The sequence below is a fragment of the Halichoerus grypus genome, chromosome 1 (genome assembly GCF_964656455.1).
Source record: "Halichoerus grypus chromosome 1, mHalGry1.hap1.1, whole genome shotgun sequence".
NCBI classification, from domain to species: domain Eukaryota; kingdom Metazoa; phylum Chordata; class Mammalia; order Carnivora; family Phocidae; genus Halichoerus; species Halichoerus grypus.
In genome coordinates, this window is record NC_135712.1 from 25,777,153 (window position 1) to 25,795,367 (window position 18,215).

The 18,215-nt window shown below is 38.0% G+C and overlaps 1 protein-coding gene across 5 annotated transcripts in view; it reads right to left on the reverse strand.

The window, feature by feature from the left end:
- The window catches only part of CHODL (chondrolectin), a 175,186-nt gene that overhangs the window by 14,584 nt on the left and 142,387 nt on the right, over nucleotides 1-18,215 (reverse strand). For 4 of the 5 annotated variants that reach the window (XR_013442125.1, XR_013442136.1, XM_036113977.2 and 1 more), the window contains exon 1: nucleotides 6,360-6,826. Coding sequence is in view for 2 of the 5 variants with exons in the window: in XM_036113977.2 (XP_035969870.1) it covers nucleotides 6,360-6,438 (79 nt within the window). In the remaining 3 variants the exon portion in view is untranslated. Of the gene's footprint in view, nucleotides 1-6,359; nucleotides 6,827-8,429; nucleotides 8,544-9,315; nucleotides 9,458-10,278; nucleotides 10,347-12,660; nucleotides 12,714-18,215 lie in introns of those variants that run through there. The other variant, XM_078057425.1, reaches the window with a different exon arrangement.

Genomic DNA, 18,215 nt, shown 5'->3' on the forward strand with positions numbered 1-18,215 from the left:
CTGTAAAGGCTAATCTTCCTAGAGAACCATTATGATTACCTCTCTTCTCATTCTGTGAGATCACATGGGGAATTTCTTTTTCTCTGATCTTTAAATGTTTCATTCAGATAAAATCTTCCATTGACTATTTGGAACAATAGGAATTCAAATCTTCCACTACTACATCTACTTCATCTACTCTTCTACCAACCATAAAATATTTAGATGAATATTCAGATAACCATGTAACAGTGTTTATTACACTAAAGCAACCTTGGTACTAACAATTTATTAAATGTCACCTAGGACTTCCACCTCGGATTCTACACCTATTAAATTTATACACAGATGTATACAGAACTACATACGTACACATGCACTTTTATTTAGAGATAATTCTCAGTACTGCCTACTAAAATAAACATTCCTATCGGGGCGCCTGGGTGGCTCAGTCGCTAAGCATCTGCCTTCGGCTCAGGTCATGATCCCAGGGTCCTGGGATCGAGCCCCACATCGGGCTCCCTGCTCCGCGGGAAGCCTGCTTCTCCCTCTCCCACTCCCCCTGCTGTGTTCCCTCTCTCGCTGTGTCTCTCTCTGTCCAATAAATAAATAAAATCTTTAAAAAAAAAAAACATTCCTATCACTGTCACTGCTAAGATTCTGCTATTCTACTATTCCCATGAATAGATGGTTTTGTCTTTTGTCTTAGTCATGAAAATTTAGTCCTTTAGAGCTAAATATTGGCAGTAAATACTTTTGGCATTGATATAAAAGTGGGGCCAAACTCATAAAGTTATGGCAGTTTACTTTTTTCTTCCTGAATAGAAAGGATCTATGATTCAGTTTTATTTTGCTTATATTTATTAACTTTCTGACAGTTGAGTCCTCTGTTAGTAAAGTAATAAGATTTTCCTTATACCTTACACTATAATCATATATTATCAATATTGAATATTGAATTTATATCATGATTTTCAAATAAAAGCACAGAAAATATTTTATGAATTTCTATGGTTCAATCATGATCTACTTTTAGTTACAAAAAGAAAAAAAAAAGTTGTACAAAAGAGAATCTACATGATAAGTCTTCCCCAAACCTGACTGACTGAACTTTGGACATTTTACCGGAATCCCACAAAATAATTTGTTTCTCATAATTCTTTCTTACTCTCTCCCAAATCACATTGCTAAATAGGCTGATCCAACATTATATGCTATGACATGATCTTTGATAGCAATGCCAACACTTTTGAACTAAAAAGAAATGCTTTCGAGCAGTGTTCTCCTTACAGTGTTCAGTAGTCCACCAACTTCTTAAGAATGATTTTTAATAAAAAAAAAATTTTGTTATAATAAACTTTCATTTTTGTAGCAGAGATTTTATAGTGCAATTAAATGCATAATGCACTAGTATGAGTGTGCTGGAATCTATTTTCTTGCATTGATAAACAAACTCAAAACTGTAGTCCTGGGTCATTTTGTGGATGGTGGGGGCAGCTGGGAGTCCTACCTCTCCCCGCTGGGAAATACCACAAGCTTTAAGAAGGGAATGGAACTCATTTTTTTAAATTTGCATATTTAAAATTGGGATCTAAATAACAAATGGTAAACCAAGTGACTGTGTGACTCAAAAGTTAAAGCATTCAATCAAAAAGAACTGGCTTTGAATCCCAGAGCTATAATGAACTGTGGGTACGCTTGGGAACATTACTTAAACTTTCCTGGTTTTCTCAGCTAAAAAAGAGCTTTCTCACCTAAAAAGGAGTTTTAAAGAAGTACTGATAAGAATAATAGCCAGACATCTATGAATAGTTTAGCATGGAGATTCTCACTGCTAACACAATCCACACCTTTGGGTAAATTGGGAAAAGATGTTCTCTCCTGGTGATATAGGCTATTCAGCTAGAAGAAGCTGTGTTTCCTCTAGGTGGTCTCAGTTCCAGGCACAGGGCCTGCACTCTGAGCTCCCGCTCAGCTTCTTGGCACCAACTCTCTGTGCATGACCCCGTCTGCACAAATCTGTTCGAACCCCTTCACCCTCCAACAGCCCTGTGCTGTAGGTCACATCATGTAGCTCCCATCCTATTTTAAAAAGTTAGATTCACACAGCTCATAAATCAGGGTTTAGAAGCAGGCAGTCTCTCTGGCCCCACAGTCCATGCCTTTACCCAGATGTCTAGGCTGCCTCCGTAGACAAACGTAGTATTTTTTCTAAAGCGAAATATTTCATGAAATAAAGAGATTGATGAATATATACATTATTCATGTTTTCTAGCTTATAATTATTAGCATTGATCTGTTATTGATTAACACTGCTGATATGTGCAAGGGCTTGTGTATTGAGAGTTTGTTTTTCTAAGCAGATTATGGATTTTCTATCACTGAACATTTAGACACAGGATTAATATTGCAACATCTATCTCAGATTCTCAAACCATATCTAGCCTTAAGTATTTTTTTCATCTAGCCCTTTCATTCTCTAAATAAAGCAAAGCCAAGATGAATTTTTCCCAATTACCAGGAGTGCAACTGGAGTCAAGTTGTCAGGCCTGTTATATTACCAGTAATGTTACAAGAGTGAAAGAAACAATCTCGCCTGCCAATTGTGTACAACGATCCACCTGTGTGCCAAGTGCCCAGCACAGAAATCTGTTATAAAAAGTAAAAATTGTTAGTGAGAACATCAGCTGGATTTCCACTCTGGACTCCTTAATACAATACCACCTCTTTTTTAACATTAATGTAATAGATATTGCCAGCCTCAGGAAAAAGAGTTCTAAAAACAAAACTATAAAATGATGAAAAATAGCAGTTAAGGAGTAATGGCTATGATAGATGTGTAATTTATTAAATGACTAGTAATAAGATTAATTTGTTCCTTTCCTGCCCAAGAGATACTTAAGGTAATTGCATCTTTGAAAATCGCACTGTCATCACTTTATGCTTTTGATGATGTCATGGAATAGTACCACAGGATGGGATATGCTCAGCAGATTTTTTTCTATCTCCCTTGCTATTACAATAACCTATAGACTACTGGTCACCACACATGGATTTGCATAATTCTGTGGCATCTGCACAAACAAAAGGGATGTGTCTAAATCTCCCAGTCTCCTAAATAAAATGCAGGCCAATTTGAATGAGTTCAAATTAATACATATTAAAGATTTCTGCAGAAATTTGGAGGGACCATGAAATACACTTAATGCCCTTTAGCTGCGTAACAGGTTGTGAATCACTGCTGTGTACACTAAAAAGAAAAAGCAAGACTAAAAAGCATAACACACACACGTTACTTCAAAACACTTCAAATGTTTGAAAATACCCACATGCTCTTCAGACCTTAGAAACCTGAATTTTGAACACTCTTTTTTTTTATGATTTATTTCTTTATTTAAGAGAGGAAATGGGGGGCGGGGAGAGCAGAGGGAGAGAATCTCAAGCAGGCTCCATGCCCAGCATGCAGTCTGGTGTGGGGTTTGATCCCATGACCCTGAGAAACCTGAGCTGAAACCAAGTTGGAGGCCTAACCAACTGAGCCACCCAGGCACCCCTGAACACTTCTTTTTCATATATATCCATGTCCGCATAAGTAAAATCCTCTTATTTTTGTCCTAAAGATGTCATTATCTACCAGTCAAGTCACAGAATTAAATGATTGTACTCCCCACAAATATTCTCTACATATCTGTGTTCAGCAACAAATCGGTACAAATCTAAAATCCTAAAAGTACTTCCCAACTTTGACTCATAAATTCATTAAGTACTCTTTCATTAAATACTCTAATTCATTAAATTACTCTCATGGTTATATATTTTATTACATATTCATGCATCAAAATAAGCATGACCACTAACCTATAAAAATACTTTCCTATTACTGCTAGATGCTATTCACTCTTATGGGGCAGATTATGATGCTGAAGTTTGAAAGTTTATTTCTTGTTAAAATATTTTTATTTCATTTATAAATAATGTTATCAGCTTTTAAAACAGTGAGGTATTTAAAAGTATTGGAAAGTATCTTATTGAATATTTTAAAATACTAAAATGAAGAAAATTTCTATAAAGGATTATTTTGTGAGTTCCTGTCTATTTTCTGGGGAAAGTAATTATTCTGGTACACTACATAGAAATTACAAATAGCTGTACTGATATTTAACAAAAACAGAAAATGCATTCCATATGTTATAAGTATGTTCCTAATAACAGCCCCAAAGAGCTTGTTTCATTTGACAGACACTAGAGTAGAGTTTTGGTCCCCAGTGGCAGGTAAAAGTTGATGCACCACTCAGAACTTAACACTGGATCAGGCAGACATTAAACTACTACTTCCAACATGTCATGTTTTAGACTGTCTGTACTCATACTATTGTGGCTAAAATATATTTTTTTAAATCGTCTTCAAAGGATAAAGTCACAAACTTATAATGGTCCAATTTTAATGTGAATTTTTATGGCCAAAGGCAATTAAATTATTCATAAGAAAAACATAACTAAGTAATTGTTTTGATATCAAGTAAACATCATCATTTATGCTAAATCAAATAGATCATGTTCAATTAATTAGAAATTTTCCAGATGTCACCTACAAGATGCCTATAAATACTTCACAGGAAAACACAACAAAAGGTTTGCAACAATTTATGCAATAACGGAACACAAAATAAACTTTTCATCAACAATATTTTAAGTTCTGTTTTTACTTTATATATTTTTTCTTCTCCCTTGCAAAGTTTATGGCATACAAACAAGAATATACCAAAAGGATACTATTTAAGGCAATGAAATGTTTTTATGTGTTTAAAACACACCATATGCTAAAAGCCTGATCTCTGCTGCTCATTCATTTGTAAGAGTAATTCTCATAGACACATAGGCAGTCAAATATGCAATTTACACATTCAAATCTATATAGTGAACTTTTTCTTCAAAGCTAAATTAGGGGGAAAGAGATCTAATGTATGGCTCCTGTAACATCCTTACTTGGTACTGTAAAGTTTTCATTTTATCAATATAAAGAGCCTGATTTTCTCTCCCTGCCTCCCAAATGTAAGCAGCATGCATGTCCAAATAACAGTTCACAGTGTATTTGATTCCAGTATCTCCAGAGGACCAAAAAAGTCAGCAGTGAGTGATTGATAACTAGACACTGAAGAATTATATTCTTAAGATGTAGAAGATCACATATTGCTGAGGGGGAGATCAGCAACAATTAAGCTTAATATGCCAGTTTCTAAAGGTCTGGCTTCACTACAGATTAAGTTGATGTCATCTGTCATCTATCCCTACCTTTAGTGACACCTGTTATACAGATGAACAGAATGTGAAAAGGATTTTGTGCTTTTTACGTTAAAAAAAGCCCACACTTAAAACACATTCCCACATACATTCAACAAATATTTATTGCAACACTTTAATTAGCATTGCAAGAAATTACAATAGGGATAGTTATGTTCAATTTTCATGTAAGGCACTATTCATTCATCCTAAGTTTTTGAGAATCTTCCTGTTGTTGTTTTTTTTTAAGAGACCGTCCCAAAAAGTAAGGAGGGTGAATGCGATATAAATTGCTCAACAATAGAACAGTGAAAGTCGAAGAAAAAGAAAAATCAGAGCGAATGCTTGGAAGCTTGCCAATTCCGATCCATTTCCCTTGCACTGACTCGACCCACCTAATTGGGCACCTACTGTGTGCACGAACCTGTTTTCATTACCATGTACACCCCAGCCCAACTCGACCGGTCTTCCTTTTCTGAAAAGTCCCCAACTTGGAATAAGGTGTGCAAAGGAAAGGTGTCTACACACAATGACCAGTAAGTCCCCTCTTCTTTTGTCAGCACTCCCTGAGAACAAAGGCTGCATACATGCCCAGGAGACTGAGCGAGCCACAGCGAGCAGGTCTAGCCTCGGAAACCATCCAAGTGAACACAGTGCGGGGACTGAAGTCAAGCCAGGCCAACAGGGGGTGGCATTTCTGCGGTTCTTATGGCTTTGGGCTTCCTCTGCCCACTCCATGGTACCCCACCCCTTTTGCAGGTGCCAAGCCCTGCCCTGTGGCCAACTCTTACAAAGAAAGTGAAAATTACTCTTGGAAAACGCTGTAACAGAGCTCGCTTCGCAGCTACTGAACCAGGCACTTCCAAAAAATTTAAACTTTTCTCTGCGCTTGTTTTTGGGGGGCAGGGAAGAAAGCAAACCGCCATCTATTCCCCTTCCCCGCCATGCCCCCGGCTCCTCCCGGCCCCCTACCCCGCACAGGTTTCCCACCTCCGGGAGAGCCTTGACCCCAGAACAGGCGGCCCCGCACCGCCCTCGTCCGCGCACCCCGCGGTGCCCTCTCCTGGCTCGTCCGCTCGGCGGGCAGCCCCCTGACTCACCGCTGACCACCCGGCGGCAGAAAACTCCGTGGCCGCAGAGCAGCGCGGCGCCCAGCAGCAGTGAGACCACGCGGCTCATCGCGGCGCGGCCACAGCAGCAGGTGTGCGTGGAGAAAAGAAGACCTCTGCCCGCCGCGCAGCCGGAGCTCTAACCTCTGAGCCTCCCTGCCTCCCCGCAGGACCCTACTCCCGCCCGAGCCCAGCTGGCCGGCCCCCTGCACTCATCGTCTTTGGCCGGGCCTGGAGCGGGGCGCGCCCTTGCAGCGCGCGGGTGTGCTGGGCTAGAGCGCACAACCCGGCTGGTGCGCGTTGAAGGAGAGGAAACAGAAGTTAGAGGGCCCCGTGTCTGCCCGGGGGGTGAAGCAGGAGCCCCGGGTTGGACCCCACCCGACCCCTTTGCTCCTCTCCCGGGCCTCTGGCTAGCGAGGGGCTGAGCCCGTGTGCCTAGTCCCGGCTCTCACGGCGGTGGCAGCAACAACAGCAGCTCTGCGCTGGAGGCGCGCTCTTATATACCGCATCCCGAGGTTCCGGCCCCTCGCTGGCGATAATTTTTAACTACTTCATCTCTCCCGCTATGCGGAGCATCCCGGCCCCTCCCCTGAAAACTGGAACCGCTTTGAAAAGAGTGCAGTCAGCAGCCCCACCTCCTCCCCTCCGCTTCTCCTGGCCCCTTCTCCTTTCGCTAACAGACCCGATACTCACTTGTGTAAAATGTGACAGCTTTGCTATTAAACTCTGGCAAAAGTTAGATCCATTTGGTTTTCTCAAAGATTAATGTCCACGGGGATGCCAAGTTGTGGGGCCTTTCTCTTTTTGTGCTAAATTGCTTGATCATATGTATTGCTAGATGCAGGGCACTAGCCACTATTCAAGATGGATTGGCGAAGTGGGAGCCAAAATCTGCTCAGTGAATTATATGATGTGGCAGGTTTTTCCCCACCTCGGTTCTGCAAATAGATTACTTCCAAGCAGGTTGTTTGACTAAATTGCCACAGGAGCAAATTGAAGAGAATATTTGAAGCACGGTTTTCCCAACTGATTTCAATCTCAGAATGCAGCTCCGGAGAAAACCATCACTACAAATATTCTGAATACTTGGGAATTTCCTGGATGTAAATGTATGTATGTCTTTGCAATCATCTATGTGTGATCTATAGTTTCTATTAGAAATAAAGCATCCTAAAACCTACAAAGACAATTTTCCATAACTTGACTTGGTTTTTATTGTATCAGTCCCTCCAAAGGTGTTAGAGTTTAATCTGGAGTATTGGAAAGAAGTTCATAAGAGTTTCATCTGGTCCCTGATAGGAACCCTGAGGACATACTTATAATGAGTTTCAATAGAATTGGTATTTTCCCATTGTGATGCCTTAAATGCACCAGGATTTGTTAAATAAAATCCTTTGATTTTAATGAGCGGTACAGTTTCCTATAACACCTCCCTGTCTTTGGTTTTTACAAGCCACAAGTATACTCTGAACATTTATTGGACTGTTTTCTTGGAAAAAAAAAAGAAGGTAAATCCTGCTACAGGAAGAACAAGTCTTGCAGAATAAGAATTCCAGCACTTAGAAAGACCTGAAGGATTATGAAGTCCAGCCTACTTAGGGAAGTAGAATTCCACAATAACTATAATGATGTCTACCACTTTATTTTTCCTTCTATTACCATTAAATTACTAATTTATTGCAGGGCCAGGGGCAGTTAATCTCATAGAGGGTCTGTACCTGTGAGATTCACCACTAGCTATGTGTCCTAAAGAAACAGTCACTGCTGGGCTTTTGAATGGAAGGGGAAAATATAAATCCTCAAAGCAATGAAGGTATCTATAGCTCAGCCCTGAAAACCATGTCCAAGTCACTGGGTGTGGCTGTGGTCAGAGTGTTACTCCAGGGGTTCACAGTCCAGTGTGGAGAAAGAAATGTAATAGTGACTACACGTATAAATGTTATAGTGGAAGTCAGCATGCAGTGTCATGGTTAGCATAGAGGAATGAGGAATTACATATTTTTGTAGGAATTCTCTAGCCTTTGTCCAGGTTGAGGATGATGATCCTCAATGGCTGATTACCTGAGTGCTCCAAATGCCTGCAGAATCCAGATTCTTAGTGGGAGTTCCTTTCTCTTTCCGTGCCATCCTCTTCCCAGACATACATGGGCCCGTAGCTGTCATGAAAAGTTCCATCTTTGGGAAGGAATACCAGTGGATTACAATTGAAGCACTGGGTGTAATTTCCTGCTTATTAGTACACCCCAATATCCCAAATGGCTCAGATACCTAAAAAGCCAGCCAATCCTTGAAGCCACTATTGGCAAAGGGGAGCTCATTAATTTTTTTAAGAAATGACTTTGTTTTTCCCTGCGAGTATGTATAAGGTATCATAAAAGACAAGTGACTCTCTTATAGAAAACATACTTCCGTTCCAGAGATTTAAGAACCGCTTTCAAATCAATCAGGAGATAAGAGTTCCCTCAAGGGCAACCAAGAGAACTGAGGGTTATATGAGGAATGTTTGCACATGTATAGAGTTTGGCCTCCAGATTCCCCCAAAACAAGGTGGGATAAGACCACATGACTGGCAATCAGGAGAGAGGGCTGTTGCAAGTTAAGATTCTCTGCCCAACTAAAAAAAAAAAAAATCAAACAAGAACTTCAAACTGATTAAGCTAAAAAGCTCAACACTGACTCAACAACCTAAAATGTAGCTCTTCTCTACCCAAAATAGAAAGGTAATCTCAGTAAGAGTGGTCCCAAAGAAATCTCAGGCATGATTCAACCACTGAGTCTCCAGAGGCTCTGAAATATCAATTAAGCAACAATATTTGGAATCCAAAGTTTTGAAAAGTGACATCAGGCCCCTTAATAGTGCACTATGGAATCTGTCTGTCCCAAATATACAACTTACTCCTTCACTATCTCTATTCCCTTGCAAATGTCTGCAGTCCCCTGTAAGCACCTGTTTCTTATGTCCATTAATAAGCCTCAAGGACAGACAGTCTGAATTCCAGGCACCGATGTGCATTCAGCGGCTTCTCACTGGGTCAGCTCTATACAGTGGCTTTAGCCTCAGGCACAGCGGGGTTCATTCATATGAGTTCCTGAGCAAAAAGTGACAAATAGGGTTGTCTTAGTGCAGGCTCCTATAATAAAGTATCATAGACCAGGTGACTTACCAACAACAGCACTTTATATCTTAACAGTTCTTGAGGCTGGAAATCAGAGATCGGGGTACCAGCACGGGAGGATTCCAGGGAGGGCCCTCTTCTGGGTTGCAAACTGCCAACTTCTGGTTAGATACTTACATGATGAAAAGGGAAATACAGAGCTCTCTGGGGGCATGGTCCCATTCATGAGGGCTCCACCCTCATGACCTAATTGCCTCCCAAAGACCCCACCTCCCAATACCATCACACATTGGGGGCTAGGATTTCAACATATGAATTGAGGAGGGACACAAACATTCAGTCCATTGCAATGGTCTACAAAGGAGATTTGTTACAATGTTTAAAATTATTATAATTAATATATTTGAAATATTTTTGAAATCCAATATTAACTAATTTATTCATTCTATTACACTTTATTTAATGATGGTTAATAAGGCTCTTGCACACTATCAACAATATTGCCAGGCTGTCATAAAACAAATATTTGGAAGTGAAATAATAAGATTCTTATAATATAACCATTTTAGCAGTAAGCAAAAACAGTTTCTTTTTTCTAAATTAAGTTAGTTGTCATTTCCAGGAAGAGAGCATTGAATCCAAAGCTTATCCTCCCTATTCTTCAGAAATGACACTTTGACATCTGTGCACGTATGTAACTGGCTCAAATGCAAGAATGAGCAGTTGGACAAATTCCCCCCGTGATTTATTTTTTATTTTCAAAACATGTCTGCGCTGTAGAATGCATGACCCACCTCAGTAAAGAGCCAGTTCGACTTTTCTTTATAATTCCAATAGAAGTCTTTAGCCTTGACAGGATTATCTAAGAAAGAGTCAATGTTCATAATGCTGTTAGAAATTTAATAAAGAATTGGAAATGCTACAAAAACATACTTTCCTATCACTCGAAGTTAAATTTAGGAACCACCAAGTCTGTTACATGCTCTGACCATTCAGGTGAGGAGTTAAAAATATCTGTAAAATTCAATTACTGGAAGTATATCTTATCGGATTTGAAAAATCATATGAATTTATGTGAATGTCTAACTAAATATCAACTCCATAAGTTAAAATTTCCTTTTAATGCTTCTGTATTAATTTAAAGCAATGCAACTGGGTACCACTGCTATCAATCTAGCATGAACCAATACTTCTTGATCTTGGGGCGCCTGGGTGGCTCAGTCGTTAAGCGTCTGCCTCCGGCTCAGATCATGATCCCAGGGTCCTGGAATCGAGCCCCGCATCTGGTTCCCCGCTCCTCAGGAAGCCTGGTTTTCCCTCTCCCACTCCCCCTGCTTGTGTTCCCTCTCTCGCTGTGTCTCTCTGTCAAATAAATAAATAAAATCTTTAAAAAAAAAAAAAAAACTTCTTGATCTTGACTTAATTACTGAATATGGCCTTAATATACATTAACACAACTAAACAAAGGTGAGATAATTAAACCCAAAAAAAGGATAAGCTAAGGTCATCCTTACTTCAAGTGTCAGGCCTGAATTATCTAGGTACTTAGTTGACAAACTACCCATTGAGTATTGTGATATGGAAAAAATGCTTAGCTAGCAGAATCATAAATCTAAATTTTCAGTTAATATAATTTTGAGCAAGTTTCTTCATTTTTTTTAGTTTTCACTTTTAAAATATAAAAAGAATGAGTTGGAGAAGTTCATGCTTCCTGACCGGATGGCATTCTGCTCCAGAAATGCTGTTATTTCACAAATTTTTCAAATCTTAATCTTCATGTGTACTAAATTATCTCCAGCCAAAGTAAGTCTTATCTGCATAAATGCACTAATTTTTCAAATGTATATGGATGAAAATTGAATTTTTAAATGTCACTAAATTCCTAAAACTTTTGTCCACATATTTATTAATATTTGTTGGAAGAACAGTTGTTATTATGTGGGGTCCTAGAAAAATATGTATGTTAAAAATAGGGCTTCATACTCAAAGAAGCTAGAAATCACTAAGCTATATTATTTCTAAAGTCCTTTTCAGCTTTATATAAAGTTCTATTTCTTTAAAATTAAGAAAGACTAACAATTTTCTTCCTTTTTTTGTCTTCCTCCTCCCTCCTTCCTTTCTTCCCTCCTTCTTTTCTTCCTTCTTTCCCCTCTCTCCCTCCTTCCCTCCCTTTTCTTTTCTTTTCTTTTGTCTTTTCTTTTCTTTTCTTTCTTTCTTTCTTTCTATAAAAAAGAGTATAGGGGCGTCTGGGTGGCTCAGTTGATTGAGCGTCGGACTCTTGATTTCAGCTCAGGTCATGATCTCAGGGTCCTGGGATGGAGCCGAGTGTCAGGCTCCATGCTCCACCGGGAGTCTGTTGAGATTCTCTCTCCCTCTCCCTCTGCACCTTCCCCCACTAGCATGCTCTCTCTCTCTCTCTCTCTAAAATAAAAATAAATAAATAAAACCTTAAAAAAAAAAAAAACTATGGTCAATTTATAATGAATGGGTACACTCTCTTATTTGATTTCCAAATAAATCAGAAACTAAGAGTCTTGGAAAATCTGCTTTGGTCCTCTGAGTAACAGATCAACATATCACAAATGCCACATAAATGGAAAATTCAAACAAAGCAAAATAAAAATGGGTGTTGAGTGAAAGACAATCCAACTAAGAGTCCATAAAACCATGAATGAATATTTGATGAACCAAGATTTTTTTCTATAAAAGTGTTCTATTTTGTTAAAAAGTAAAGGTTGTCAGAAAAAGGAATCACTAAAGACCTAGAAAATATAAAATATGTCCTTATGATATTCACAAATATTCAGCATTTCTCCAAAAATATCAAGTGACTAAAAAACAATGGTCTCAAAGCAACCATAATAGCAATAAACTGGGGTGTGTGGAATGACACATCAGGTTAGAGGGAATTGGGGGGGGGAAACAAAGGTATTAGGACAAAAATCAATTTAAATATCCTTCTGGAGGTACATCTGTCACTTTGCTATTTATTCATACACTGTTTCTCAGGGTAAATGGCTTGCGTGCCAAATGTATGTGTATACTGCAGCACAGCAAAATGGAAATTTGGGGAATAGCAAGGAACATACTGTCAGATAACTCATAGATGTCAGCATCCACAGAAGTCTCTTTCTTCTCTAGACTTAATTTTTTTACATATAAAAGTTATCGTTTACCTGTAATAAAGGCTACATATTCTGCATTCCAAAGAAACTCCTTTAAAATAAACCTGAACAGAAAGGGGAAAAAATAATAATAAAAGTAAGTACATTTTTATTGTCAAATCCCTTATACCAACAATAAATAAATTAACCATGTTCCATAAAAAATTGATGCAATACAATTTCTCTCTAGAGAATGGGCACGAAGATTCATAAGGCAACCTTAATTTTCAAGAGCTTTCAAGATCAGAGAGACAAGAAATCATGAATGTATTAGCTAAGTACTTCCTATCTTCTCTAACAGGTAGGAGTCATTTAATCTGAAACAGAAAAATGAAGACTGGATTAGATTTTTAAATATTTATGAAGTCAAATACAACAGTTACAAAAAGATAATAATTTCTTCAAACAAGACTGGGAGAATCATTGCGAATTCCGGTTCATCTCCAATGGGGCTCATTAGCATGTAATTCTAATGATTTTGAAAAAAATCCTGGAAATAAAATGGGACCCTCAATATCTTAATCCCTTAATCAATCTCCCCTCCCCACCCCCATAGACATCAACCTCTCCCTAAACATATTCCTCCACATGGCTTATTCTAACCTGTTGAGGGCCACTAGGACCATGGAATCTTCTGCCAGACTCTATGTTGTTTTCCCCAACTCAAGTTAATAGTTCAGGGTGGATGATCAGAATGGAAGAGACGGCACTATCCTTCTGCCTCTGCCTAGATCTGCAGAATGACTTTCCCTGACCACATAATCCAAATCCTTCCCTGCTTATCCCACTCCCAGTTTATATTTATGACTGCATCTGTTACTCATTCAACAAACATTTAGTGAGCACATATCACACTTATTGTTACAACTGGGGGCATAGTTGTTTACTTGTTCAATGTTTGTCTTTTCCCACTAGAGCATGAGTTTTGGGCTGGTTTTATTCCCCACTGGTAGGTACCTGATAAATATTTACCAAATAAATAAATGAAAGAATGAATGTATCTCTGAATTATAAGTTTTCTACTTTCACCTGAAGCCAGGTTTTGGAATTTCTCCCTTTTCTTTTCCTGCTTACATGAATGAGGGTGGTGGGTGGGGATGGACCTTGGATAACTTCATCCAGCACAGAAGGACAGAAGAACAGCCTCCTCTCCTCCAAACTTGCTTACTCCTGTGGCAGAGAAGGCTTCCAACCCTCCAAACTTCCCTTGCCTTTACTAACACTAAAGACTTGCAAGGCGGGAGATTTTCAAGTGTAATCCATGTCGCTTATATTCAAGAATCTTAGTTTAAATGTATCCTCCTACTCTGCAGAAATGTGGACTCATCCTCACTATAGCTGTATTTTTTATGAGAGGGCATGCACAAGTCCAAAATTCAGATGTACATTCCTAGATGATAATGATAGAGATTCTAAATTTTGTTTTTCTACTTCCACACGGCTATATACTCCTGTTAGTAATATCTTCCCTGAATACAGTGAACACATGTCCTGATGTGCCTGGCAAAGTTTCAATTTGCCCAAAACAGTGTCCATCTACACCTTGATATTTTCCACGTGGTTGACTGTCACCTCCTATATGAGATCTATTTTTTAGTAGCCAGAAAAAAATTTTTTTTCATGCTTTATTTTTTTTATGAAGCTAAAAAAATATTTTCTTGCCCTGATTTTTCAAAATATTACATTATACTTCTCCTCCAGTAGTTAGTTGGGTACTTATGTCTCTTTATGTGCACACATTAATTTCCTTTAGGGCAGATATCATGTTACCATGATACAGTATCCCAGGACCTAGTATTAGGAATTCAATAAATGTTGATATCAATTAAGATTTTTCAAAAGCCTACAAATAGTAATTACAGAATAAGTGCCTGGGTCACTCCATCGGTTAAGAAGCCAACTCCTGATTTCAGCTCAGGTCATGATCTCAGGGTCCTGGGATTGAGCCCTCGGTGGGCCCCACGCTCAGCATGGAGTGTCCTTGAGGATTCGCTCTCTCCCTCTGCCCCTCCCCTTGCTCGTGTGTTCTCTCTCTCAAATAAATGAATCTTTTAAAACAAACTAGTAATTTTTTTTTATCAAATTGCTGCAAACTTTCTGAATTATGAAGCTACCTGCTCCTTTCCTGAGCTCCACAATTGCCATTTTTAGTGTGGTGTTGAAGTGAAACCTAAAAGAAATAGAAAACACCCAAATCAAGTGGCCATAATGATCATATTTCTTTCCAAAGAAACTCTAGAGATATTTTGTGGAACCCTTAGGATTCATAAAGTACACTTTGAAAATCAGAATTTCAATCAATAAATAGATATATGTCCTAGCTAAGGGTCAAAACGTTCAGAATCTACCAAAAGTAATCAATCATAGCTCAAATAGATGAAGACTTTTGAGATTCAGGAGAAATGAAGGAGACTTGACTCATTTCATTTAATAACCAACATATAATGCAAATATAACTGGACATTCTAAATCTATATGATTTTAAGGAGAAAAACTATTCATTTTTGAATATTCAAGAATTTCAAATTCTTCCTTGGATTTATAAAAACTCAAAAGGAATACCATATAGCTAAATATGAACTATTTGTCTGTCTTTTCTGTCTCACCTTTAATGTTCTAGTTTCCAATTGCTATTCTCAGTTGTCATAGCAACAAAATGCTATTTTCAATAAGTTTTGGTAGAAAACCTGTTTAGAACACCTAATTTATTATAAGTGGAATACAGTCAGTTGGTTGCATGTACGACAGATTTTTCTATTTTTTAAAAAGTTATGTGATCATATTATTTCTGATGACTACTTCTTCTAAACCCTTTTATAACATAAAACAACTCTTAAGGCTCATAGGCAATACCAGGAATATGCCGACGTGCCTGTGGTTAACCCAAAGAGTTGACTGGGATTGAGGTTTTACCTTCCCCAGCATCAGTATATGCAATTATCCCATATACCATCTCCACACTGTTTTGCCTAAAATATAGCTTTCTCATGTTTATTATTTTCTTAATTTGCTTCCACTGTTGACATAAATACACTTGTAGAACATATAATACAAAAATTAGAAGAAAAATTTGTGCATAATGCCACCATCAAAACTTCTATTCAGAAAAAACAAAACAGGTTGTTTTTTTTTAATATATTCTTCTACTCAAAAGCTTTCGATTACATTCTGACCATAGAATAAAGTTTGAATTTGTTGAGCATTCAAGACCCTCCAAAATTGCTCTTCTTTATCTTTCTAGCTTCATTTCCACTTCCTGCTTTCATGAATCAGCCCGCAAACCAACCAACCAGGTGACTGAAGGTCTCTATGCTTTCACCTCGCTACACACCTCTTACAATTTTCCCCACCTTTCAATGCCTCTTTCACTATATCTGTCATAAACATTGGCTCACCTTTCCTAAAAAAGACCAAAAAAAATCTTGAACCACACTTTTTCCTTTCCCAAATGGATAAAACTTACTCATTTAACTCTTGAATAAAATCTACCTTGTAAAATGTTTCATACTATCAGTTTTCCCAAATTACTTCGCTGTTTTCATGTATGTATTTTACCTCCTCAGGTGGAAGCTAAGTTCATTCATAAACAGAACTATGTCTGGTACATCTTTTTTTTAACCCAACATCAATGTTATGGGTTTCATTTAATAAAAAAAAAAAAAGCCTTCAGAGCAGAAGTCATGTTCTAGACCCTTCCCGCCTTCCAGTGACACGTTGATAATTCATTTTATGTCCATATAATATGGGAACAATTTTGGAAATTAAGGATGAAGGAGTGTATTGTTCCCTGCCTTTTCTTTTAATTGTATTATCATCTCTAATTGCATATTGCATCAGTGTTGCATAATGTTGCATAAATATTATTGCATAAATGTTACAAAAACCAGTTACTTCCTGAGTTGCCTTCAAAGGAGACTTTAGCATATACTCACAATGTGCACATAAGGATAGCTGCGCAAAGGCGGTAAAAGGTCAGGAAGCAACACCAGAAACAGATGTTTCTTCCCTGTTTAACCAGCAGCTATGCTGTCTTGAGGTTTCATGACCAGGCAAGGAAAAGAAAATATTCTACACTCCTATTTTTTTTTCTCTACACACCTATGGAAGTCACCTGATATCCTTCCGGGAACAGGTGTACCTAAGCAGGTAAGCAACTGTGGAGAATAGTCTGCATTCATCTGGCCAACATCTACTCTCCCCTCACAACTCTGACAGCATCCACAAAGTCAAAGTAGAGCATCTGAATGAGGACACACATCAGTTTTCACACAAAGTGGCCTATTCATTGTCTTTAAAGTTTAAAAAACTAAGGTGTGATTTGCTATCCTGCCCTTTTATTAAAGTGCACAATTAACCAAGAGCTTTGAGCAGAGTAAATTTCTTTCTTCATTCCAGCATTTAAAAAAATTAAGCTCTACTGATTCGTTGTATGAATAATATAATTTGGAATATCATTCTTCAATATATCACCAAAGAATTAAAATATCATGCATTTGGCATAATATGTTTTTTAAAAGTTGTGGTTGGAATATTTAAAAGTTGTGGTTGGAATATAGACAGCATTTTATTGACTTGAACTTTTAAACCTTGATAGATTTATTGTTTTAAGTCATAATATAAGTAATAAATAATACAATTTTGAATATGAAATCTTTACACTGGCACATTAGAAGAGCAGAAAAGGGAATACATAAAGTCTTACCAGAAGCAGCCTAACCATTATGAATTAATGCCAAATTATCTTAGTGAAAAAAAGAAAAGATCCAAGACATTTGGTTTAGTGCTTGGGTAAAATGTTAGTTGGGTTGTTAAAAGGTAAACTCAGGTCTTCCTACTAGACGTTATCGGAAATTCTGAGACTGATTTGCTCTTCTCTTTCTTAGTACAATAATATCAGTTTATAGTTACCACGTGCTGCTACCTTCTGAAAGGTTTATATATATAACTCCTTTTATTCTCACAAAAGTCTTATGACACTCTTTTTATCCCCATTCTTAAAGGTAAGGAAACTAAGGCACAAGGATGCTAAGTAACTTGCCCATGGTCACACATGACTAGAAGAGGACAGCTGTGATTTGAAGTCAAGCTCTCGAATCTGTGCTCTTAAACACAACATCAAGCCACTTCTCAAGAATATGCTCTCCTGTGTTATACAAGTAGAAAGACTAGAGCCTCCACTAACTAGTATTTCCTAAGAAAGTAGATTTTTTTTCTCCTACTTCTCATACCTAGTTCTTCAACCATCACCCCCACCCATTGGCCAACTCTATGCAAAACTAAGCCAATGTTTCCCAAAGGTCATTGAGAGGATTTAAGTGAAATATAGATTTTAATCATTATATATTTACTTGAATGTGTATTAAGAAATTAACATAGGAACCCTTGTACATTGTTGGTGGGAACATAAATTAGTGCAGCCACTATGGAAAACAGTATGGAAGTTCATTATTAAAAACAGAACTACCATATAATCCAGGAATTCTACTTCTGGGTGTTCATCCGAAGAAAATGAAAACACTAGCTTGAAAATATATCTGCATCCCCATGTTCACTGCAGCATTATTTAC